This window comes from Setaria viridis, chromosome 5 (assembly GCF_005286985.2).
Source record: "Setaria viridis chromosome 5, Setaria_viridis_v4.0, whole genome shotgun sequence".
Classification (NCBI taxonomy): domain Eukaryota; kingdom Viridiplantae; phylum Streptophyta; class Magnoliopsida; order Poales; family Poaceae; genus Setaria; species Setaria viridis.
Window position 1 is genome coordinate 2,227,484 of NC_048267.2, and position 25,457 is coordinate 2,252,940.

The following is a 25,457-nucleotide window of genomic DNA, read 5'->3' on the forward strand; positions in this document are numbered from 1 at the left end:
CAAGTGTAACACTCAAGGAACCGCTCTTGATTGCCCTCTTACTTTTCGAGATGCAATTTAGATCTGTTGCAAACCGCACGTGATACCTGAAGCGAAAATGATGCGGGTGCTCGTGATATAGATCTCTAATCCAGGTCACCAATTGCCTCAGCGGATTTCCCCGTCCAATAAGCTCCGAACATAGATAGACACGCTCCGGTCTCCACCAGCAACCACAAGTCGACCGCCCTCCACCGCTACAGTAGTAAGAGCAAGCAAAAACTATAAGAAATATCTTACCACTAGGTAGATAGTGGAGGAGCAGGTCAGGATATTGCTTATCCTGACGGTTGTGCTGGGCAGTTAGGTCGGGTGGGCATCCTTCGATCGAGCCCATCAGGATTCAGGCGTCAGCCGCGACCACGATTAGATGCGCCTGTCGATGGTGGTGGTGGCGGACTACCAAAAACGCTCCCTTTTTTCACTGCTTTTGCGGTATAAAATGAGCTCGGACGCGCAAATTTTCCTCACGTTTCAGGCAGGGGACGGCACTACGGCAGCAACACCAGCATGTACGGCGGCTGCCCCGCAAGTGGCCTCTCACATGCGCACACCACCTTTGCGCGGCCGGGCCGGGCTGGCGGCTCTCCTCCCCTGTTTCACCAACGATGAAAGTGAAAAGGCGCCACTCACGTGGATCCCGTCCACTATGGCCCGTGGGTCCCCCGTGGTTTGCCGGACCCGCTGTCATTGGCAGGCTCCACGCCTCCATGGGCCCGTACATGTTTTAAAGAAGGCACGCAAATGGGATGATGCGCTGCAGGGGCCAGGCCAGCTCTGGCTGTTGCCTTCAGAAAAGGGCAACTAAGGTTTCCGGTGCACGCTCCACCACCAAAATCGACGCGAATTCGTGTGTTTAAAATAAAATTGCACGCACGCATTTGCCGTGTTGCTCCTGCTTGAATTCGAAAAGACGCACACCGGTTCGATGGATGTTTCATCCGGCCGGACGCATTCGGATCAAAATCGCGTGGTGCTGGCAGCCCCGGATCACAAGTTGCCGCTGACACGCCCGTCGTCACGTACCTAACGATCGCGTCACGCTTCATAATGTGGCACGTCCACACTGCAACGACAGGCGCAAGTTGATCTTCTGAAAAATATACAAAGAATTTTGTATCTTTGTGTACTAGTACGCTGCGCTACACACAAGTCGGACGCCATTGACCGGGGTAGGAAGCAGGTGAGTGGAATAACTCGGCATCCCATCGGCATCGCGTTTCCTATCATTGCGCAGGGAATATACAATAGGGGTCGTCCAAGTGATGAGAGATGACATGGACGTGGGTCGGATAAGGTCGCCGCCAGGCGTCACGTTGTCAAAAGCAAAACTCGATATTTTTCAGAGGCCGGGACGCGATTTGCGAATGAATGACAGTTTGACAAGATTTTCAGGGTGTTTGGATCCTAAGCTAAAGTTTAGTCCGTGTCATATTGAATATTCAAAGACTAATTAGAAGGACTACATATGAGTTAATTCTAAAACTAATTACAAGATAGAGACTAATTAGAAGGATCCTGAGCTAAAAGGCGAGACGAATCTATTAAGTCTAATTAATCTATCATTAGCAAATGGTTACTGTAGCAGCACATTGTCAAATTATGGACTAATTAGGCTTAATAGATTTATCTCGCTGTTTAGCCTCTATCTATGCAATGAGTTTTGTAAATAGTCTATGTTTACTACTTTTAATTAGTATCTAAATATTCGATGTGACAGGGTTTAGGTGTGTGTGGTCCAGTTCGGAATTTTCGTTTCCGTTGGTGAAGAAGGATGCGCGCGCGTGCGTGCATGGACTTTTCGAGCGTGCATCTGCAGCAGCTAGCAGCGACTTTTGCAGGGGATGATTGAGTTAGCTAATCCATCGCAACAAAGAGACCCAATTCCGAGACAAGGATGGAGAGCGCGAGAAAGGCGAGGACACCATTCGAGCTGTCCCAAAATAATGGCGAGATAGAGGATCGCCTAACAAACCCTTAGATAGTTGTTATATATTCCTTTCCTTTTTTTTCCCCCGACGGCGATATACAATTATTTGTAATGTGAACACTTTCTGATCGAGAGTCATATACAGAGCGATCTAGTTTGCTATAGTACAAGTGTATGATAAGAGCTTAAAAATAAACAAGCTGACATGAAGTGATGGTATGTGAAATAATGGGGAGCTAGCACACCCACCAATTAAAGAAAAACATGCGGATATGCTGGCATTTTATATACTTATACTGATCCTATCATGTTTGCTTTTTTTACTCTTTTTGTGTACACTTTTTGCAGGTAAAAAAATGCTGGTTTAAGTACTTCTTTGTTTTCTTTTCGTTTTTTAGAAAAAGAAAGTAAGTGCTTCTTTCTTACCTTTTAGTTGACCACCCACTCTGAGGGCTGATGCAAACTCCGGTGCCCTATCCTCCTGGCCGAAGAATCTGGGTTTGGAGGCCAAGTAAACGAGGAACATGCATGCGCGTGTCTCGAATATTAAGTTGGCGACGATATGCCATGCCACAGTGCGCAACAGGCCAGCTGCAGCAAGTTTCATCAGACTTTCAGCTGGGAAGAGAGAGTACAGTGACCGGAGCGCGGACCCTGTGTATTCAGCAGGTACCTGAAAGAAGGTCTTGACCTGCTGCTTGCTGGTACTATCATATCGGTTGGTTCGTTCGAACGGTTGCTCGGTTTCAAAGGAAAGAGAGAAAGAGAAAGCGGCATGGATCCATGCATGCATATGCACGAGCAGGAGGCGGCGGCGGTGGCTTTGCGGTCCATTGCCTCTGTGGGTCTCCATCTCCATTGTCGCTTTCCTTTGCTCATGCGTGGCCGAATTCCATGTGTGCTGCCACAGATGTAGACCTGGCTCTGGCTGCGTGCGTGCCCACGAGAAGGAGTATGATGGAAGGAGAAAGCCGGTGTGGACCATGGCACTGCGTCCGTCCGCGGGGCGAATGCCGAATGGTGTCGGCTTCTCAAAAGGTAGGCTGGGTTCGCGGAACCCCGGCCGAAAGCCAAGCCCATCTCCCCCAGGAACGCGCGCCACGTCCATGTATCCCCTCTACACCGCGGCGTGCGATCGATCGAAACCCATCGCCACCGCGCGGCTCGCGAGTCCTGCTGCGCCCGCCTTGGCCGCGGGTGCCGCGCGCGGTGGGTGGAATGAAGCCGCGGCGGGGCGAGGCGGAGACAGGACAGGGGTCCGTGGGTGCGTGACCCGGAAGCAAAACTCCAACCAGCAGGAGGCCAGGAGCGTTGGAGCAACGCGCGCGGGCGTCGCGTCCCCGCATGTGCCCATGCTTCTTCCACCGCCTGAGTGCCTGACGCCTGACGGAGAGGGGCCGAGGCCACCGCCGCGCCGGTGGCGCAAACAGTACAGGTCCCTCCCTCCCTCCCATCATGGGCGGCACGGCAGGCAGGCAGGCGACTAGTCCAATGCATCGGAAAATTCGCAAAATGTCACGGGCAGGCAGGCAGCAGGCTCCCCGTGGTGACTGGTGAGCCAGTCCAACGAGGGGGTGTTTGATACCACCCGTTACAGTTAGCACCTATCATATCGGATGTTTGATACTAATTAGAAGTATTAAATTAAACTAATTATAAAACTAATTGCACAGATGGAGTCTAATTCGCGAGACGAATCTATTAAGCCTAATTAGTTCATGATTTGATAATGTGGGGCTACGGTAACCATTTGTTAATGATGAATTAATTAGGCTTAATAGATTCGTCTCGCGAATTAGCCCAGGAGTTCTACAATTAATTTTATAATTAGTTCATGTTTAGTTATCCTAATTAGCATCTGAATATGCGATGTGACAATGCTAAAATTTAGCACCGAGTACCGAGCACCCTCCAGCTGGTTTACGGCCGGGTTGACCTACACCTAACCGGTTGGGCTATTACTGTGGCCGCAGGTGAGTGGTACGGCCGAGCCGGGATGTAGCCACCGGAGGGCGGAGGCCCATTGCCGGCTTGCCGCGCTGGCCGTGGCCGACCACACGCGCGCGCGCCATGCAGTGTACGTACCGTGGGCCGGCGAAGCGCGCACACACAGCGAGCATGGCTGTTGACTGGTGTACGGTACCTAGCACGAACCGTGGTCATTAGCGGCTGATGAGATATACTACTTCCAATAAACAAGCAACGTCGGATAGGGTCGACATATTAGGCTCCATCCTCCATGTCATGTGGGACTGTGGGAGATGCCGTCCGGCCACGTGATCTCACGACATCTGCGTCAGCCACAGATTGCCTAACCAATGCAAGATATCCCATCACCTGTCGGTCCTCCCAATCTATCTATAAAGAGTGCGGAGAGAGGGGGGAGACAAACAGTGCCGCGGTACGGCTCGCAATTACTGCCGGCCACCGTATCTCGCAGTACTGAACGAACCCAAGCCACACTAACCGATTATGCTAATCAACGAGGTTGCTCTAAGTGGCGTCAATGCTGATGCTGGTACACGACTGTGCTGCGATAACTGATAAACAGTGCCTCAGTTATTGGGCATGATCACCCGATTATTCAAACGTGGAGTTATCATTCTCCGGCGTTATAATACTTCCTTCCTGTGTGCCACTACCACTCATGTTAAAGGTTCTAAAAAGAGCGGGTATTCTATTCTATATATCCAGGGTGCTTTCTTGACAGCGTGTGCGACTGACCCCTCCTCTTCTCCTCTATCAAGAGGAAAAAAATATAGACGAAGGCGTGATAGTGTGTCATCGATCTGAATTCTGATTAGCGAAGGGAAAGCCCCACAGCTATAAATACCCGGCGTCCAGCCAGCCATTACAGCCACCGGTTCGGGTTGGAGTCGGGAGATTTGAGAGGAGAGCGAGCGCTGCCACTGGGAGGGAGACGCGGACGGAGACGGACGGGACGGATGCTTATTCCTGTGCGCTGCTCGCTGCCATGGTGAGTTTTTGGTGGAGCGTGTGAGCCTCGCCTCCACATTTTTATTTGCTCGCCCCCGCCATGGATACCAGCACCACCGCAGCGCCGCGCCACTGCTGTCTCCTAGCTTTAATCACTACGCGCCCACCTCTCTCTCTCTCTCTCTCTCTCTCTCTTTCTTCCAAGCTTTGCTTTTCCCTTTGCCCGGTGGTGTGGTGCTGGACTGCTGGCCTCTGCGTCCGCGTCCGGCGGCAAGTGCGAAAGCTGCCAACTTTTTTCCCTGCGCGGTTTGTTCCTTCTCCAACCAGCTGCCGCCGCTTCTTCGCAAGTTCGCATCCAAACTCTTATCTCCCACCTGCACCTCCTTTATCCCATCTGCTCCGGCTCCCAAATCGATCGTCTTGCTCGGGTACCCTCGTCTTCCTCATCGGTAGCTACTAGCTAGGGAGATTGTAGATTCAGATTCGCTGTTTCTGCTGTTACCTTGTTATCTGTTCTTGTGCGTGTTTGCTCCCGAGATTCTACCCGCCTGCTTTTTAGCTGTGCGGCACTGAGATGGATCCGCTGATGAATGTGTGTGCAATTATTGGGCCGTGGCAGGTGAGTGAGGCGCTGCTGGTATGCAGCAGGAGCTAGGAGGCAGGCAACCACCGGACGAGCAGAGCAGCGCCACACTGCGCGTCCTGCCCAATCTCTAGCAGCAGCAGGGGGATTCGTGAGCGCGGGGCTGCGAATCTTGAAGAACGCGGCTGCGGCGGCGGCCATGCCGGAGTCCTGGAGACCCGCCGAGGCGAGCGCCTCGCCGTCCGATGCAGGGGCCGCCGGCGCCTCGGCTCAGAGCCAGGGCACGGGCAATGGCGGCAAGGGGCACGCGGCGGCGGCGACAGCGACGCGGGTGCCGTTCCACAGGCTGTTCGCGTTCGCGGACTCCACGGACGTGGAGCTGATGCTGCTGGGCGCGCTCGGGGCCGTGGCCAACGGCGCCGCGATGCCCTTCATGACCGTGCTCTTCGGCAACCTCATCGACGCCTTCGGCGGCGCGATGAGCATCCACGACGTCGTCAACCGGGTCTCCAACGTCTCTCTCCAGTTCATCTACCTCGCCATCGCCTCCGCCGTCGCTTCCTTCGTCCGTAAGTCCAATTCCTCTGTCGCGCCGCGCGAGGAGCCAGCCCACTGAGCACGCAGACTAAAGCCTTGTTGTCTCGCCCCGAGCAGAGGTAACGTGCTGGATGATCACCGGCGAGCGGCAGGCGGCGCGGATACGGAACCTGTACCTCAAGACCATCCTGCGCCAGGAGATCGCCTTCTTCGACAAGTACACCAGCACCGGCGAGGTCGTGGGCCGGATGTCCGGCGACACGGTCCTCATCCAGGACGCCATGGGCGAGAAGGTCGGCAAGTTCATCCAGCTGGTGGTTACCTTCTTCGGCGGCTTCATCGTCGCCTTCGCCCAGGGCTGGCTGCTCACGCTGGTCATGATGGCGACCATCCCGCCGCTCGTCTTGGCGGGAGCCGTCATGTCCAACGTCGTCGCCAAGATGGCGTCCCTGGGCCAGGCGGCCTACGCGGAGTCGTCGGTGGTGGTGGAGCAGACCATCGGGTCCATCAGAACGGTGAGCGCACAACCGAAGCGAATCCATCCCCACATACACACATGACCCTGAAACCGCCCCAACAGATCGATGGTGATGTGATGTGACCATGGCTGACGAGCGCTGCTGCAGGTTGCGTCTTTCACCGGCGAGAAACGGGCGGTGGAGAAGTACAACAAGTCCCTGAAGAGTGCGTACAAGTCCGGCGTCCGGGAGGGCCTCGCCGCGGGGCTCGGGATGGGCACGGTCATGGTGCTCCTCTTCTGCGGCTACTCGCTAGGGATTTGGTACGGTGCCAAGCTGATTCTGGAGAAGGGTTACACCGGAGCCAAGGTCATGAATGTGATCTTTGCAGTCCTCACCGGTTCTTTGTAAGTCCACATCCATCTCTAAGCTGCTTATGATTCAGTTATCTTTCTAGTCCACACCAGTGACATCAGTAGTAACTGAAATTAGCTTCCTCTGTTTCAAGTTCAATAGTAGGTTCTGTAGTTCAGTCATTTTCTTGGTACACAATCCCGGGGAATATCTGAAACTACTGCATTTGGTAGTTGAGGCATGATCTAGCTAACGGAGGAGGATGTTAACAACTTTGTTCATCATCCGTACTTGCAAGCTGTTAGTGCAAGGGGAGGTTGCAACAAATAAAGCTTTCATGTTTATGGTGATTTGCACGGGTTAGGTCGCCATACGTGCCTTTGCAGACAATGAGACCACCTTGGTATCGTGGGCAAATTGCTTAACAGACTTGGGCAGGTTGACTGGTTCACTAATAGGAAGCCACTCATGGACCCTGTCCCTTCTCTTTAAAGTTAGTAGCATATTGGACTGGTACCTAACTAACAACTCCTACCAGCAGGTTCAACAGAACACAAAAGGCCAACCCAATTATACTTTTCTCGTTCAACAAAAAAAAGATGGCATCCACTGAACCTGAAAAAACTACTCCTAAATGTGCAAAATCCATTACTGCTTAAAACAAGTAGGTTTCAGCTGTTGAGAATATATACTGATTCATGTACTGCTATCTGTTCTTTTTGGAGGGGGGCTGGTTGTCTCTTTCAGGAGATAATTCCCTGAGTGTTCTTCAGTTAATATTTCAAGCAAACTGATGCCTCATTCGTGACCTGACATTCTTTTACCATATTCACCAGAGCTCTAGGTCAAGCATCGCCAAGCATGAAAGCATTTGCAGGTGGGCAAGCCGCTGCTTACAAAATGTTTGAGACGATAAACAGAACACCGGAGATAGACGCGTACAGCACCACAGGAAGGAAGCTGGAGGATATCCGAGGAGATATCGAGTTTAGGGATGTCTATTTCTCCTATCCGACAAGGCCTGATGAGCAAATATTCAAGGGTTTCTCCCTCACCATACCTAGTGGCATGACAATTGCACTGGTAGGCCAGAGTGGGAGTGGTAAATCCACGGTCATCAGCCTAATTGAACGGTTTTACGATCCTCAGCTTGGCGATGTTCTGATAGATGGTGTGAACCTCAAGGAGTTCCAGTTAAGGTGGATCAGAAGCAAAATTGGCCTTGTCAGCCAGGAGCCAGTCCTTTTTGCTGCCAGCATAAAGGAGAACATAGCTTATGGCAAAGACAATGCAACGGATCAGGAAATTAGAGCTGCTGCTGAGCTTGCCAACGCTGCCAAATTCATAGATAAAATGCCTCAGGTCAGAATGCTGTTATTGCAGCAAGTTTTACGTTTCTCAGTGGTTCGGATAGTTATGCAGCATGCATTGAGATATCTTCTGTTTCTGATGTTTCACAGGGTTTTGATACATCGGTTGGTGAGCATGGGACACAGCTTTCTGGTGGACAGAAGCAAAGAATTGCCATTGCAAGGGCTATTCTGAAAGACCCAAGAATCCTACTATTAGATGAAGCTACAAGCGCTCTGGATGCGGAGTCTGAAAGGGTCGTGCAGGAAGCTCTTGACAGGATCATGACAAACAGGACGACTGTCATAGTTGCACACCGCCTGAGCACTGTTAGAAATGCTGATACCATTGCTGTCATTCATCAAGGAACACTGGTCGAAAAAGGTATATTTATGCGACATCAGTATCTAAATCATCGTTTGCCGGTCTTTATTTGCCCATTGCATCTTTGCTTAACCAATTAATATTTTGAACCAGGACCACACAATGAGCTTCTAAGAGATCCAGAAGGAGCTTATAGCCAGCTGATAAGGCTACAGGAAGCAAACCGGCAGGACAATCGGAAGGGTGATTCCAATGCTCGTTCAGGCAAACAAATGTCAATAAATAAATCAGCTAGCAGGAGGTCATCCCGTGATAACAGTAGTCACCATTCATTCTCGGTACCATTTGGTATGCCTCTTGGGATTGACATTCAGGATGGTTCATCTAACAAACTATGTGACGAGATGCCACAAGAAGTGCCTCTCAGCCGGCTTGCATCTCTTAACAAGCCAGAGATTCCGGTGCTCATCCTAGGTTCCATTGCCTCGGTTATCAGTGGAGTTATCTTCCCAATCTTTTCGATACTCTTGTCGAATGTGATCAAAGCATTCTACGAGCCTCCGCATCTCCTAAGGAAGGATTCACAGTTCTGGTCTTCCATGTTCTTGGTGTTTGGTGCAGTGTACTTCTTGTCACTCCCTGTCAGTTCGTACCTTTTCTCTGTAGCCGGGTGCAGGTTGATTAGAAGGATCCGACTGATGACATTTGAGAAGGTGGTAAATATGGAGATCGAATGGTTTGATCACCCAGAAAACTCAAGTGGAGCAATTGGGGCAAGGCTGTCAGCTGACGCAGCGAAAGTTAGAGGACTCGTGGGAGATGCGCTTCAATTGGTTGTGCAAAACTCCTCAACATTAGTTGCCGGTTTGGTAATTGCTTTTGTATCAAACTGGGAGCTATCCCTCATCATATTAGCTTTAATACCACTCATTGGCCTAAATGGATGGATCCAGATGAAGTTTATTCAGGGTTTCAGTGCAGATGCCAAGGTTTGTTCTATAATACCGAACTGCCTATGCCTTAGATTTATCGTTTCTTGCATCAAACTTCATTAAGTTATTTGTGAATGCAGATGATGTATGAGGAGGCGAGCCAAGTGGCTAATGATGCAGTAAGCAGCATAAGAACAGTAGCCTCATTTTCAGCCGAAGAGAAGGTCATGGATTTGTACAAGAAGAAATGCGAAGGCCCCCTAAGAACAGGAATCAGGACAGGGATTATAAGTGGAATCGGTTTTGGTGTTTCCTTTTTCTTGCTATTTGGGGTATATGCTGCTAGCTTTTATGCTGGTGCTCGGCTTGTTGAAGACAGGAAGACAACCTTTCCTAAAGTTTTCAGGGTAAGTACTCTAGGGTAGCACTGATAAAATGCTGGCTTTCGTTTGACAGGACTACATAAATGTGAAGTCAAAGCAACATGATTTGGATTCTCTCTTTTTTCTTAAAAAAAAAGAAGGTGGTTAGGAGTGAGTATCATGTAGCTTTCCAGTGAAGAGCTCTAATAATTTGGCCATCTATATGCAGGTTTTTCTAGCTCTTGCAATGGCGGCAATTGGAGTGTCACAATCAAGTACCCTTACATCGGATTCTTCCAAAGCAAAATCAGCTGCATCTTCTATATTTGCAATTGTAGACCGAAAATCAAGGATAGACCCAAGTGAGGATGCAGGAGTGACTGTTGAGACGCTGCGAGGAAATATAGAATTCCAGCATGTTAGCTTCAAATATCCTACCAGGCCAGATGTTCAGATTTTCCGGGACCTCTGCTTGACAATTCATGCTGGAAAGGCAAGTGACCCTTAACCTATAAATCCTGTAGGAGTCAACAATGTTTATGGTTACCAGATCATAACAGTTCTAGTATTTGTTTTCAGACTGTTGCACTTGTCGGAGAGAGTGGTAGCGGCAAATCAACAGCAATTTCATTGCTTCAGAGATTCTATGACCCAGATGTAGGCCATATACTACTTGATGGAGTGGACATACAGAAGTTTCAGCTAAGGTGGCTAAGGCAACAAATGGGCCTGGTTAGTCAGGAACCAGCTTTGTTTAATGACACGATAAGGGCAAACATTGCCTATGGAAAAGATGGACAAGCAACAGAATCTGAGATCATAGCTGCTGCAGAATTGGCAAATGCTCACAAATTTATCAGTTCGGCGCTCCAGGTTAGTTTCTTTCATCTGATTTTGTCAACAAATATTATATGTGGCTTTTGTATGCAATCAATCAAGCACCAAAAACTGTTGCTGACAGAAGTGTTTGTTACCTGAAAAATGTAGGGGTATGACACAATGGTTGGAGAGCGTGGAGCTCAGTTGTCAGGAGGGCAGAAACAGCGTGTGGCGATCGCCCGCGCAATCGTGAAGGACCCGAGGATCCTGTTGCTGGACGAAGCAACCAGCGCACTGGATGCTGAATCCGAGCGGGTCGTCCAGGACGCTCTTGATAGGGTTATGGTGAACCGGACAACGGTGATCGTTGCTCACCGTCTATCAACAATACAAAACGCAGATTTGATCGCGGTCGTGAGGAATGGGGTGATCATTGAGAAGGGAAAGCACGATGCCTTGATAAACATCAAGGATGGGGCATACGCGTCCCTCGTCGCCCTTCACTCGGCAGCCTCTTCATAGCGGGTGGTAGTATGGATTCCTGCAATCGTCTGCGGAAACATATATGAGCAGAGCTGGCACAACCTGTGTAGCAAGTCAGGTGCTAGCCTCTGTTCCTCTATTGATGACATACATAATTGCTTATACCTAAGCGGTAAAATGTTACAAACAGCAAGGACCAAATGTAAATGCAACGAGTTGGCCCTTAAGATAAAATTTTAATTTATAAACATATGTATATGTAGTCTCGAACATAGAAGCCAAATAGATGATGGTTATGAAATTACCTCAGATGTTCCTGCTCTTGTTTTCCGTTGTATGGCAGCGCTCTTTTAGTCTTCAAGAAACTAATGATAGGGGCCTGCTCAGGACAGAAAGAGCAGTTCAGGAAAAGGTTCGATCTCATTATGAAAATTTCTTTATCATTACTCATAACTAGAAATCAAGTGGAAAGCAAATTAAGAAAAAGGCAAAATTCAATCAATGAAGTATGTAACACTGAAATGATTAACCATATGGCTGCAGTTCAGGAAAAGGTTCGATCTCATTATGAAAGTTTCTTTATCATTACTCATAACTAGAAATCAAGTGGAAAGCAAATTAAGAAAAAGGCAAAATTCAATCAATGAAGTATGTAACACTGAAATGATTAACCATATGGCTGAAAGGCTGAGCTGAAATGCTGAAGAATGGCTTCAGGGGGAGCATAAGTTTCATGGGAGCCTGCTTAAAGCTGTAGAGGCTGCAAGCCTGCAACTTGGATTATTTTGATGTAAAGAAGAAATAATACCACGGAAACACAAATACTCAAGGGTGTCGAAATCAACGAGTGACTCTGAACTATATTTTCTGAATGCCATGTAGATTGATATTAAATGGATTTCGACTTGGTGGCATACTAATAACAGAAAAAACATCTATTCCTTTGCCCGGGCAAAAGAACACAAGAATTGTTTTTGGTAAAATGTTGGCAAAAAGAAAATTACTCTAGCCATTTCAGTTTCCAAGTGGACAGTAGAAAGGTGTAGAACGAATCTGATAACCAACAATTTGAATGGATCATCTGCCCCTGTAGAGAGTAAGATTCCACAGGACAGTAGGAGAAAATAACAGAGATCGTCAGCAAGTTAAAAGGAGAATTAGCTCTCCCTAGTGAAAACCTGAAGTGCTAATTCTTCAGCAGATTTAAACTGACCTGAAGCATAAGGATGAACGCGGCAGGGAATGGCTCTGAACTTCTGAAAGTGAAGGCGTTCCTAATTTCCCTTCTGCAGCTCGGTCCTGTCGACGGAGGGAGGGTGGATCAAAGCCGCCCGAAGTCGATTGCCGCCGGTGGACCAACGGGAAAAATGACTTCGCGTCTCCCTTTCCGGCCTAAGGCACAAGCGCTAGCAGCGTATCTCTTCTCGGTTGCCAATTTGCCATGGAATCATGAAACCGCAGGCGAAAGCTGAGGAACAAAGCAGAGCAAAAACCTCATCGACGGCGCGGCGGGCGGAAGGCTTTGCCGCCAGGTTACGACCACCAGATCCCACCCTCGCCGTGCTCCGGCGATCACCGGCATCCGGTTCTCCGGAAGTCCGGAGAGCCTAACTTCCGGAGAGCCTGACGAAGACCAGCGCAGCGTTGCCTAGGATATCTCCATCCTTCTCTCCCCTCGGTGAGCGACGGCAATTGATGGAGTTGGGCTAAAAATTGTGCTCGTACCGAGGAGCGTTGACATTTCCGGCTTGTTCGATCGAAGCAAATGAGATGGCGGAGTAGTTTTGACTTTGTGACAGCGGATTCGGTGGGTTGGACGTTGCACCAGATGAAGACTGCGCCATTGGTTACTGGTTGCTGCAAGTTGCAACGGCCGGTCGCTGGATGGAGTGGATATTCTACTACTAGTATCATCTTGCCCGGTTGAACCAGCCTGCAATTCAAACAAGCGGCCTCACGTCTCTTAAAAAAATTCGTAACATAATACAATGAAACGTAGCTGCATATGCACGCTTTGAGCACCCACACATATACACTACAACAATGAATACCTTCAAAACACGGAGCATGTAGATATTGATATTAATAGTCACCGATTCACCGTAGACACACCTACCACTAAAATTAAAAAAAAATGAACACCGTATTGAGTTCAACTCGTAGCTACGTCCAATTCATATGCCAAATGACAAATCACATATAATTATCCTCGCATCTCTTGAGAGATTGAAAAAAGTCTGCATACCCACTCCCACCCAATGTATCAAGGGTTGGCTACATCACCCCTTACATATAAAATCGGATTAAACCATTTAAATGACCTCCTAGGATGGTTTTGCCTCGCTGCCGTGCAGAGGTGGATTATCTTGCTGATTTGGATCACTTACATGTGGAGCCCACATGTTGGTCTTTCATCTTCATCTTCTTTCTCTACTAGCTTCTCGTTCCCTACTGGTCCTCTGGCACGCCTCTGCTCCTACGCCTCCGCTTGCGCAAGCATCACTTCGCACCCGGCCGTCAGAGGCGCTCTTCCTACGCCAGACCCGATCACGCGGAGCTCACTGTTCTTGCCTCCCTATGATGCGCTCTTGGATTTGGTTTCTCTTCATCGCGGCGAAGGCTGCCTTCGCCGCTGTGTGAACACAGCCCACACCCCTCGGAGGTTACCAACGCCAGACGTGGCCCGTGGGGCTGTGGGTCGGGACAAGGGCCTTCTCCCGACAGTGAGGTGCAATCGAGGTTGGGATGAGGACTTCCTCGTGGCGGCAAGGCGTACGGGGGCTTGGGTCAGGATAGGTTGGCCACCATCCAATAGCTCGACGCATGGGGCTCGGGGTCGGGACGGAGGCCTGCTTTGGCGGCGAGGCGAGCAAGGCTTGGGCTGGGATAGGGTCTGCTTCCCGATGGTAAGGCGTGCAGGGGCAGGGGAGAGAGGAAAAAGGTTGGGAAAAGACGTGACACATGGGTCCAGGCTCAATAGGGAGAGAGAGAGAGAGAGAGAGAAAGAGGAGAAATAATGTGTACACAGCCTGACATTTGAGCCATTGCCACATTGTGGCCCATGTCAGTCATCACGGTAGCAAAACCACCTCTAAAAATGCTAGAGATGCAAAACCATCTTAGGGAGCATTTAAATGGTTTTGCAAAGTTAAGGGGGTTAGAAATCCAATTTTATAGTTGAGGGGGTGATGTAGTTGACCATTAATACGTTGGGGGTATGTAGACTTTTTCCTCGAGAGATTACAACCATTGTGAGGTGCAACTGTCCTCAGTGTTTTCAAAAAGACAACCACGTATGCATACTCGGTGGTAAAACAATGTTTGAGATGAATGTGTTGTACAAAAATGATGATAAATTTTTTAGGGTCATAGATGACCTTTTTCTTTTTCAAGTTTACTGACTATATTCCACATCCATGGAACCTACTAAGATTGCGCACGTAGAGAAAATGGTGTGCACGCTCTCACCAATGTAAAATTGGCTTGTAAAGTCGATTAAGAAAACACAATTGATTTTTGTTGAAGTGCCATGTTAAATTTAGAATTAGGATACAATAACTGATTATGTAAATGGCATTATGATAATCAGTTTTATACAACAAAAGATTGTGATAATCTCATATTTATATAATCGATTCTATTCTTGCATAAGAACCTTCACCAACAATAGATTCGTTCTAAATTTGTAGTTTCATTTTGAAAATTTATATCTTTTTCATATGAAATTGAATGGAGACAAGTTTTGTATGAAAATTGCAACTTTTGCTGAGATATATAAATTCATTCATAATTGATTTTTCATTTTGTATCTAAATCTCATTCATAATTGACTTTTAAATTTAAAGTCATCTGGTAACTAAATCTCATTCGTTATTGATTTTTCATTTGTAACTTTGTCGAGATCAACTTATTTTGTCATGGTTCACTCATTGGAGCACCTAGAGCTCCTAAAGTATTTGAAATAGCTGGATGATCATACTGACCTCCGTTTCCGTTTACTTGTCACTACCCTTTTACTGTAGCAATTTTGACTGCTTGTTTTTTCTCAGCAAAATATCATAAACACTTAAAACTTTCATATTATTAGATTTGTCATGAAATATACTATACAAATATTGTCTACCTTCAAATATTTGTAGGGAAAAAACACACGGTCAAATTTGCTACCGTAAAAGACAGTTACAAGTAAACTGAAACAGAGGTTGGTAACTTTGTTGTTTATAGCATTAAAATTTAAGTCATTTTGATATTTATCCACTTCACGACTAATTTTTCATTTGTAACTTGTCAAGATCAACTTTTTTTTCGCAAAAAAAAAGGTTGACTTATTTTGTCATAAATCCACTTACAGGAGCACAAGCCCTCCTATTTTCTTCAAATATATAAACCAATAATGAAATATGAAATAATAATGTATGCGGAGGGATTATTAGTTTTAAATGGCATAGGGAAAATTTACGTTTTTAGTGGTGAATGGTGATTGCAATCTCTCAAGTGAACAGGGTCAGTTAAGTGCAAGATGCATGAGCGAGAACCATTCCCAACCTCGCTTTTCTTCATGAGAAAGTAAATATTTTGCTACCTTCCTCCAAAATTCTCAGAAAGTATGTCCCACATAAAAAAAAAGGAGGAGGAATCGAATTCCTGTGAAAATCCTCCATTCCAACCTTTGGAACAAAAGAACAGAGCGCTCAGTCTCTGAAAAACTGTCTTTTTTTTCTCAACAAAATGCAGGAATTTTTCTTTCACTCATAACTACTCCCTCCGTTCAAAATTACTATTCATTTGTCTTTTCTAATACACATCTTTTAATATATACTTAGATATGCATATCAAAAGATATGTATTTAGAAAAACCAAACCAAATAGTAATTTGAAAAGGGGAAGTAAAAGTTTTATTAATAAAGCACGGAGGGATCACTCGTAATATAGAAAGCCAAAAAAGCAACGAGCAAGCTGCTACAAAACCGTCCACTTTATATGCTTAACCCCTGAATAAAATTTTAGCTCACTTTACTCCTCTGAACTATTTCATTTAGCCCAATCTACTTCCTAATGAGTTAAATTTTGAGTTCAAATTTTGTGAGCATATACAAAACATGATGCCTTACGTTAAAAAATATACTAAGAATTTTTTAAGGTTATTTTTATAAGTTAGGAATATTTAATACAAAATTGATCTTAGATATACAAAACTATGCAAAAAGTAATTATGAAAACTTCTAATGTATTCTTCTAACGTAGAGCATTATGTTATAAGTCAACAACTGACAAAATCTGAAATTAAAACTTAACTTGTACGCAAGAAATAAAAAAGAGAAATCTAAATAGGGCGTAGATTGAACCAAATGAAATATTTCAGGAAGTACTGAGTCTAAATTAATATTTAATTTAGAGGTTAGGTTGATAAAGTAAATAGACGAGGGAAGTCATTATTAAGTTGCAAACACTATGAGCATCCACTTCTCATATTTTTGGATACATTTTACTCGCTCCTCTGTTCATCATTATTAAGTTGCAAACACTATGAGCACGGTTCTTACCCATGCTTCCATTTGATATCCTTTTTTGGTTTACACCTAGAATACGATGCAGTTTAGAAAAAATGAGCTAATTGTAAACCCTCCTCTTCATGGAATCAAGAAAACCCTTAGATTAAGTAAAATAATAACTGAGAAAGAGAGGAAAAGTCAGGTCTGCCAAAAGGACAGATTTTTTATATTTTTCGATACATTTTACTCCCTCGTCTATTCATCATTATTAAGTTGCAAACTCTATGAGCACGGTTCTTACCCATGCTTCCATTTGCTATCGTTGTACACCTAGAATACGATGCAGTTTAGAAAAAATGAGCTAATTGAAAACTATCCTCTTCATGGAATCAAGAAAACCCTTAGATTAAGTAAAATAACTACTGAGAAAGAATGAAGAGTCAGGTCTGCTAAAAGGACATAAATATGAATATGAAAAGAAAAGGACAAATGAAAAACATTGTCCTCAGAATTAAAATCCGTTATAAAAAGAATATTAGTTAGCTTATTCTCAAGTTCTTAAGATAGGAGCAAACAATTGAGTCCAGTAGCGAATTTGAGCTACATTATAAAGAACCTTGGTGGAATTGAACCACCTTCCATCCTAGACTGCGCGCCTGAGCTCGCAGTCCATGGAGGACCTCACCGTGCTGAGGAAAGATTCGCATTTCGGATCGAGGACGAACAAACGAGTTCTATAAAGCACCCCCTATCTTCTAGATATACTTTTACTTAAAAATTATCTTGAAAATAAGCACTTCAATTAGAATCATACATTAAATTGAAACAAATGCAACTCATAATTTGCTTCCAACCAAAATAGGCCTATTAGCATGCGTCTTTACGAGACAAATCTAGACACTAAATTCAGTGAACATACTATAATATGCATCTTTACGAGACAAATCTAGACACAAAATGCAGTGAACATACTCCAATTTAGTATGGCAATCCCTACCTGCGTAGTTAAAGGAGCTACCAAGAAACAAGTTTCTGCTATTTCAGACGTATTTTGCTCTCAACAGTTAGTGCTAAACTCAGCAACCTTACGCTTTCTGCTATTTCAGACGTAATTTGCTCTGAACAGTTAGTGCTACACTCAGCAACCTTACGTGCTCTAGAACTTACTAAAGGAGTTGCTAAAAAACCGAGTTACTGCTACTTCAGACGTATTTTGCTCTGTATAGTTCGCGCTCCACTAAGTAGCATCAAAAGTCTACGAAATCAGAGATGCATGTAATTACCAACTCAAATGAACTGAAATGCTACATGCTACAAGAATAAAATGATTTTACAAATCGATAATTATATAAAACCCGGACACTATACTAAAAACGAAATAATCTAAACAAAAATAATCTAAACAAACGCAGCTAATTTAATTTTATCACGTTACTGAGCTTCATTCAGTAGTTCAAACTGAATTAGCCAAAAACAGAATTGCAGCTAATTTAATTTGAACAGCCCCTAATGAACTAAACAAAAAAAAAAATTGGCGTACTCCTACAATTGCAAGTGCAATTTAAGCAGCTGTAATTACAAAAGACAGCCGCCGTGACAAATTATCATTTTAACAGTTATCATTTTAACAATACAGACGCCAAATTACTCCACAAGGCGAGCTTTGCCGGGTATTACCCAAGCCACCAGGGCTAGCTACCTCTATCAATGTCACCAACTTACCAACCACCTTCAAATGGTCTTGTTATTAGAAATTCAATCATGTCACCAACTCCAGCGTGCCATCAAATGGACAAGTTCTGTTACAATCTGCAGCAATCAAGCTAACCTCCATGGAAAACCAGTGCTCAACTTCTAATTGATGAACTCACTGCCTGATCGAATTAACCAAGAATACGTACAAGCAGAATAAACTGAGGCAGTTAACAACCAGCAAAGAGATTAAGTACAGAACAACAAACACCTGGGGACTTTGGGGCACAATAGACACCACCAGGCAATATAACCAACCGGATTGTTCACTTGCCAAAATCTTCAGCTTGGGTAAAAGCATCATCAGTTCCATCATCACAGCCGCCAAGAATAGCTCCTTGTTCACTTTTCTCAACACGATCAATAGAATCCATCGTACAGGAATTTGGAAAGCCTCTAAAGCTCTACAATTGCTCAATAAACAATTTGCCAAGTAAATAAAGTATGTCCCAAATCCATCGATATGGTAAACAATCTAATTCCATCAATATATGGTAAACATCTCAAATCCATCAATATACGGTGATCATTGAAATACATATGCAATGCATATAGATATGGTAAGAGAGAAATGACATCGTAAGAGAAACTCGAGTTGATTACAGACCAAAAAGTTAGCTAATATCATAAATACAGTGGAATAGAAACAAGGAGTCAACCAGATGAACAGAACATAGGAGCGCTGAAAAATGGTAGACGCATCATCACAAGTTTGATTTGTGCTGGTTTTGCTTATGCTGACTTGTTTTTTGTGGGTCCAGTGAGCCTGGCGAATTTACTGAGTTCGCAACTGATCTGAGCGAAGTGGATGGGATGTTTACACGGGTTTAGGGGTTGTTTCTGTAGTGCGCGAGAACGCAGAACTTGCACGGAATATAAGAACGTAAATAGAATTGCAGATTAAATTACCGATTGTACCTTGTGAGTTTCGCTGTAGCTCCATGTCTTTGCAGCGGCGATAGAAGATGCTAGTTCCAGACTCGACGGGAGAACGGGAAGCAAAAGGCACAGGGACACCATGGGGGAAGAGAACCCGGGGCCAAAAAAACAAGCCCCGTGCGATCTCCTCCCCCGGACACAAGAATATTTTTTTATTACCGTGGCCTGCCATGCGAGCGCACCCAACATGGCAAAGGCCTCTCTCGAAGTCACATCTTTTTCTCATTTTTCTGCCCTCAACGCACGCCGACTCGACGCCGAAATCTTACATGCTTCAACCTTACCTCGCCTCTTCAAGGCGGCACGGCTCACATCTCTTAGATCTACTAATAATTATCGAAATTCATCCAATAATTATCAGCACAGAGAGATCATCCCGCGCGGTGGAGACAGAGGAAGAGATCCCGCTGGTGGCCACGACCCGTCAGCTCCGCCGCCGCCTCCAACACGCTCCGAACGGAAGTTCACCGCGGTCCGCCAGATCTGGAAGACGAAACAAAGCAACGCGTCAGATCAGCAGATGCGACGGCGAGAACACCCACAACCCCAACGCGAAACCACAAGAATCCTAGGGACAAAGACTAACCGGTGCAGGATCCAAAGCGCCGCGCACGCGGATCCGTAGCGTCCTTGCGCAGATCCAGATCCAGGTGGTCGCAACCCGATTCAACCGGCAACGAACCCAAACCACCCATCAGACCTGAGCCTGCGCAAAAGAAAACAAACGGGTTTTTCCGCACAAATCGAAACAAATCAACCCACCGTTCTGCTAAGGGGCCCAACGGATTCGTCGATACGAGATGAAAGTTCTCGGCGAGATTTGGATTTCCAGATTGCGTGTGGGGGAAGAGCACGGGCTCATGGCGATTCTAGATCTGGAGGGAGGGGGAGAGGTTGCGTGCAGGAGGGGAGCGCGCCAAGCCGCCCAGGGTTTGTTGGTTTGCGAATAATTGTAGGGGAGCTATGTATTTATCGTCCGGCTGGGGGAAGTGGACGGTGTAGATGAGGCGGTTCGACTCGGACGGGTCGGATGGAGGGCACGTGTCGGGAGGCCATTGGCTGTTTGACTGTGACAGCCGGGTCGTATGAGGAGACCCTGTGCTGCCCGCCCTCTGCCCGGAATTAGCGTCATTGCATGCGTCATCGGATTGTTGGATCCTCTATGGGTAGAAGAGGTGAGGAGCGGTTTGTGTCCACCGGAGGAAAGGCCTTGGTTGGCTGATTCCTTTTCTTCTTTGGAAGTTTGCATGTTTACCAATTGCCATCGCGCGCGCCTCGTGTAGGCTCTAGCCTTCGGACCCTTCCAAACAAGGGTTAGATTATTACTAACTCCGTTTTTTTTTCGTTGGACCAATCCTAATAGAAAATTTTATTTTGATGTTTCTAGAGGTGTTACGTCAATAAAACTTCTTCCACTAATCCATCATTTTAATTTTGATATTTCATAAGCCCAATACATAATTCTACGACTCACAACAAGTTGAAAATGTGTACATGTAATTTCATCTATCTGGTTCACTCTCTTTCTTATTTACTTTGCCAAATCATCAAAAAAGTCCTATATAGCATCCAATTAAAGTGGACTTAGGCATGCGGAGGGGTTACTCTAGAGACAGATGTGATTAGTTATGGCTCTCATCCCCTCAATACGAGTAATTCTACATGCAGCCAAGCAGCCCTACGAAGAAATAATTTGAGTAAATTACGCTCACCATACAATAACTTATCAGGCAGGTACAGATTGGTCCAACAACTTGTAAAATGCTCAATTTAGTACAATAACTTAACATGTGGGTGCTGATCCAACAACTTGTAAAATGCTCAATTTAGTACAATAACTTGACAGGACTTGTAAAATGCTTAATTTAGCGCAATAACTTAGCAAATTAGTGCACTTACAATCCAAACGTTATAGCAACAACATATTAAGCATAATAGATGGACATGTGAATTTTCTTCCCATCAATAATTCTTGACTTCTGTCGATAAAAATTATTGACCGTGACCAGGGTGTTGCATCTCAACTGTGTACATAACTTTTTTATTATTATTTAAAATTGAATGATATTTTAGAATTACGCCATTGGTATTGCCAAAAGACTAAAGTCCAAAATAGGGATCTTGGGACTTAGGTTCTATACAAGCATGTTTGTCTCTATTCTATTAGCTCATTTTCCCTTTCTAAACAAGTACATGAGCTTTAAAAATATTTATACCAAAATCCTAAAAGATATTATTAGTATGTATTAAATATATTAGTTTTTTGCGCAACCGAACAATGCGTACAATCAAACATTTAAAAAACTGTGAGGTGAACTTATAAATATTGCATAAAGAAATTAAATATTCTTAATTTAAATTAAATTGCTGTATAAAATAATTAATATGTAGACATAGCATTAATTGCCCGAAATAATGAAAGTTCTAATTTTGGCCAAATACAATGCCTTTGCGACGTGAATATCTATGGTCAGATAATGCTCAATAATTTATTCTGATGTGAATATATTCCTAACCCAGCATTAGTAAATATGTTGCTCGTTATAACATTTGGACCCACTTGCATCAACTTATATAAAATTATATTGCACTAAATTGAATATATAATTTGTTCCGACGTGAGTATATACCTAACCCAGCATTAGCAAATAATTTTGCATGCATCTATGCAGCGCGTCAGCTCCATCAACAACTCTCCCAACCGTACAACTAACCAACACATGCAAATCTCACGAGAAAAATCAACTGACGCATGTAAGTCTTGGGCGCGCATATTTTTCCAACGCATGCATGCACCTAATTTACAGGCAAAACCAGAAAAGTGGTGTACGCCCAGTGGTGGACCTAGCCAGTGAACAGAGCCCGGGCGAAGACCATGGCAGCTCTCTCTTCCCTCTTCGGTAGAACATGCTACAACCACATGCGATTGATTTTAATGGGCACAAGAACAGGAGCTCTTTTGTGCCATTGCGGGGGAGCCTGGGCGGATGCCCGGGCTCGCCGGGCCTTTGGGTCTGCCCCTGTGTAAGCCTAAGATACAGAAACGGAGGGTGTATAGAGTTTTATTTACAACACCAATTCAAATACCTCTACATTTAAGCCTTGTTTAGTTGCCAAAGTTTGGAGGTGCCAAATTACTGTTACAGCACTGTAGCACACTGTAGCGTTTCGTTTGTATTTATGAATTATTGTCCAAACATTGACTAATTAGGCTCAAAAGATTCGTCTCGCAAAGTACAACAAAACTGTGCAATTAGTTTTTAATTTCGTCTACATTTAGTACTCCATGCATGTACCGCAAGTTTGATGTGATGGAGAATCTTCTTTTTGCATAGTGTCAAAGTTGAGAGTTGGGGGTGACTAAACAAGGGTTTATTAATCTCTAAGTGATGAAACCTGAGGATGATTCTCAAGCTAGCATTGGGCCACGCCACCTAGTTTCCTCAACCGCCGGATCTCTAGCAGGGCTTGATCGGGTCATTGAACAATGGGCGCAGCCAGCGTTTGTAGAGCCTTCTCAGCTCGTCGGGAGCACAATAGAAAACACCTCCGGATCCTCGTGCCGCCCACCTCCACTTTGTGGGTGTTTGGGAGACATGGGCTAAACTTTAGTCCTGTCACATCAGATGTTCGAATGCTAATTAGAAGAACTAAATATAAGCTAATTACAAAACTAATAGCAGAACTCCTAGGCTAAATCACGAGACGAATTTATTGAGCCTAATTAATCCATCATTAGCGAATGGTTACTGTAGCACCACATTGTCAAATTATGGATTAATTAGACTTAATAGATTCATCTCGCGATTTAGTCTAGGAATTGTGTAATTAATTTTGTAATTAGTCTAGATTTAATATTTCTAATTAGTGTCCAAACATTCGAACTAAATTTTAGCCCCCCTCACGAACACCCGCTAGCTACCGTGCAAGCTATGGCCCGCTAGCTTAGCTTCCTGCTGTCGCAAAGTGGTTGTAGGGACCGCCTCGGGAGCGGGCTACCATGACGCCGCATCCAGCGGAGAGGAGGTAGAGCAAAAACTCCTCGATGTTCGCCTGGGTGCCGTGCTGGTGGTCGTGGCGCACTGCCCTTCTCGATATCACACGTTACGCCGGGAACCAGCAGAGGCTACGATAGACAAATGGCAAGAGTAAGATCCTTACATTTGCTTATTTTTAGCATCCATCACATCAAATATTTAGATACTAATTAGAAGTATTAAACGTAGACTATTTATAAAACCCATTACATAAGTGGAGGCTAAACGGCGAGACGAATCTATTAAGCCTAATTAGTCCATGATTTGACAATGTGTTGCTACAGTAAACATTTGCTAATGATGGATTAATTAGGCTTAATAGATTCATCTTGCCGTTTAGCCACCATTTATGTAATTAGTTTTGTAAATAGTCTACATTTAATACTCCTAATTAGTATCTAAACATTCGATGTGACACGTGCTAAAAATAAGCAAAGGGAACCAAACACCTCCTAAGAATGTAGGCGACCCGCGAGCTCACTTGAACGATGCTGGGATTTCGATCGATTGCTCCTCTCTATCCGGAAGCAGACGGGTCAAAGGTGAACAGCCCTGTGCTAATCTCATGCACCGTCCATGTGTGTCGTCAACCTGTTTGTTGTATTGTAATAAGAGTCGAAAAGATGTCAAAGAAAGAGAACGAATTACTGATCAAATAGAGGCACAATCTTGAGGTGCGTATCGTTCAAGTAAATGTATATTTTTTATCTTTTATATACCAACAAATTGAGATTGAAGTTTAGTACTTGCATGAACAATCATTTCACAACAATGTTCAATTTAACTAGAGAACGAAATATTGATCTAATAGAGACACAACCATGTGGTGCATAAGTTCAAGGAAATTGATATTTTGGACACTGTGTTTACTAACAAATTGGAATTGGAGTTAGTACTCGTATGAACAATCATTTCACAACCAGTTCAGTTTAACTATGGACACCAAGACCAATGTCATAGTATTTTCAATCATTTTTTTTGCATTGTAAGCCTTTGTGTCTAATGATCATGCAGAACCATGAGTGCAGCTGCTTGGCATAATAAAAGATGAGAATAGATCTTCCCACACACGTCCAAAGTTTAGCATGTATCTAACAATCTGATTTTGCTTCTTTATGCTCCTTTTTTTAATTACAACAAGATGCAAACAACACCCCGAGGACTGTTTCTCTAAAGCCCAACCTCAAGGTCGGTAGAGTAATACCATGCTACAACTAGCTGATCGAGTAGGACGAGGAAAAGTAGCACCTAGTTTTCTAGTGACAACATGAATTGATCATATTACTCTTGAGTCACCAGCGATGAGCACATAACTCTTTTATTGGCTCAAACTAACTACCGTAATAGACCATGCAAATGGGCCTAATTTTAGATACTAACTATTTCTCTTATCGTTCCTAAGCCACTAGCTAAAAAAGAGAACCTAATTCAAGCACCATCTAAATTTAGACTTTTTGTATTATTCAATCTATATTTAGAGTTTTTTTATTATTCATGTATAAAAGGCGGACCACAGCATGTTTTGGGAACTTCCTTTCGAACCAGTAATTCCTGTAGGAACAAGCTAGCTGAATTCGTGTTCAATTACAAGAAAAAACATATAGCTGCAGCCATAATGTGAAAATAGAAACACCAATAGTCACTACTCATTAAAGAGATGATATGCATGTGCTGGAGGTTGATTTAGCCAGAGGGGGTGGTCGATCTGGTGGTGAGCATACAGGAACTGAGGTGGCATGAGATAAAGGCGGGTGAAGAACATAATGAATGATATTCAAAAATAGTATAGACATAGACGCTCATATATACGCACCAATAATGATCCATACAAATAGACATACACGCTCCCTATCTATATAAGCACATTCGAAAGACTAGGCCGATGGATCTTAAAACTAACGAGAAGTGACCATATGTACCTCGTTATCAACAGTCATGTCTCCTATTACAGAAAGAGTAGTGTCGTTAGTTCTTAAAATGAATCTAGAAAAAATTGAGCATTCGTGTTGAGTCGATGGCTCGAACCCAGATGTGCATATTACACAACAAAGGAAACTAAAACATTGAACTATGCTTTTGAGCTTTCTTATGGCAACTGCTTTTTGAGTGGAATATTGTGAAGCTTGCAA

The 25,457-nt window shown here is 44.7% G+C and overlaps 1 protein-coding gene and 2 long non-coding RNA genes across 5 annotated transcripts; 1 reads left to right on the forward strand and 2 right to left on the reverse strand.

Moving 5' to 3' along the window:
- Window positions 1–4,779: 4,779 nt before the first annotated feature.
- Window positions 4,780–11,417, forward strand: LOC117854840 (ABC transporter B family member 21). 2 transcript variants are annotated; one of them, XM_034737092.2, is made up of 11 exons: window positions 4,780–4,946; window positions 5,526–6,058; window positions 6,144–6,541; window positions 6,653–6,891; window positions 7,675–8,200; window positions 8,299–8,572; window positions 8,666–9,501; window positions 9,585–9,851; window positions 10,036–10,299; window positions 10,386–10,679; window positions 10,794–11,417. In XM_034737092.2, exons 2-11 carry the CDS (start codon window positions 5,689–5,691, stop codon window positions 11,145–11,147), a joined length of 3,822 nt encoding a protein of 1,273 aa, XP_034592983.1. In that variant the 5' UTR covers window positions 4,780–4,946; window positions 5,526–5,688; the 3' UTR covers window positions 11,148–11,417. The 2 variants fall into 2 exon arrangements, with proteins under 2 accessions (XP_034592983.1, XP_034592984.1); XM_034737093.2 differs by lacking the exon at window positions 4,780–4,946 and adding an exon at window positions 5,002–5,334.
- On the reverse strand, window positions 7,675–13,089 carry LOC117854841 (uncharacterized). Of its 2 annotated transcripts, none has more exons than XR_011898404.1 (2): window positions 12,322–13,089; window positions 7,675–11,487 (listed from the first exon to the last, which is right to left on the reverse strand). It is a non-coding gene; the product is annotated as an uncharacterized lncRNA (long non-coding RNA). The 2 variants fall into 2 exon arrangements; XR_004640385.2 differs by having other exon boundaries at window positions 7,675–12,195.
- Window positions 13,090–18,160: 5,071 nt separating this feature from the next.
- Window positions 18,161–20,541, reverse strand: LOC117856750 (uncharacterized). The gene is made up of 2 exons (XR_004640653.2): window positions 19,878–20,541; window positions 18,161–19,774 (listed from the first exon to the last, which is right to left on the reverse strand). It is a non-coding gene; the product is annotated as an uncharacterized lncRNA (long non-coding RNA).
- Between the last annotated feature and the right edge of the window lie 4,916 nt (window positions 20,542–25,457).

What these genes read in the sequence shown, in the direction of transcription:
- LOC117854840 (XM_034737092.2), top strand. Translation starts at nt 5,689, where the DNA reads ATGCCGGAGTCCTGGAGACCCGCCGAGGCGAGCGCCTCGCCGTCCGAT. An exon ending in GCAGTCCTCACCGGTTCTTT is followed by an intron (nt 6,892 to 7,674) that starts GTAAGTCCACAT and finishes CATATTCACCAG; the next exon opens with AGCTCTAGGTCAAGCATCGC. An exon ending in TGACAATTCATGCTGGAAAG is followed by an intron (nt 10,300 to 10,385) that starts GCAAGTGACCCT and finishes ATTTGTTTTCAG; the next exon opens with ACTGTTGCACTTGTCGGAGA.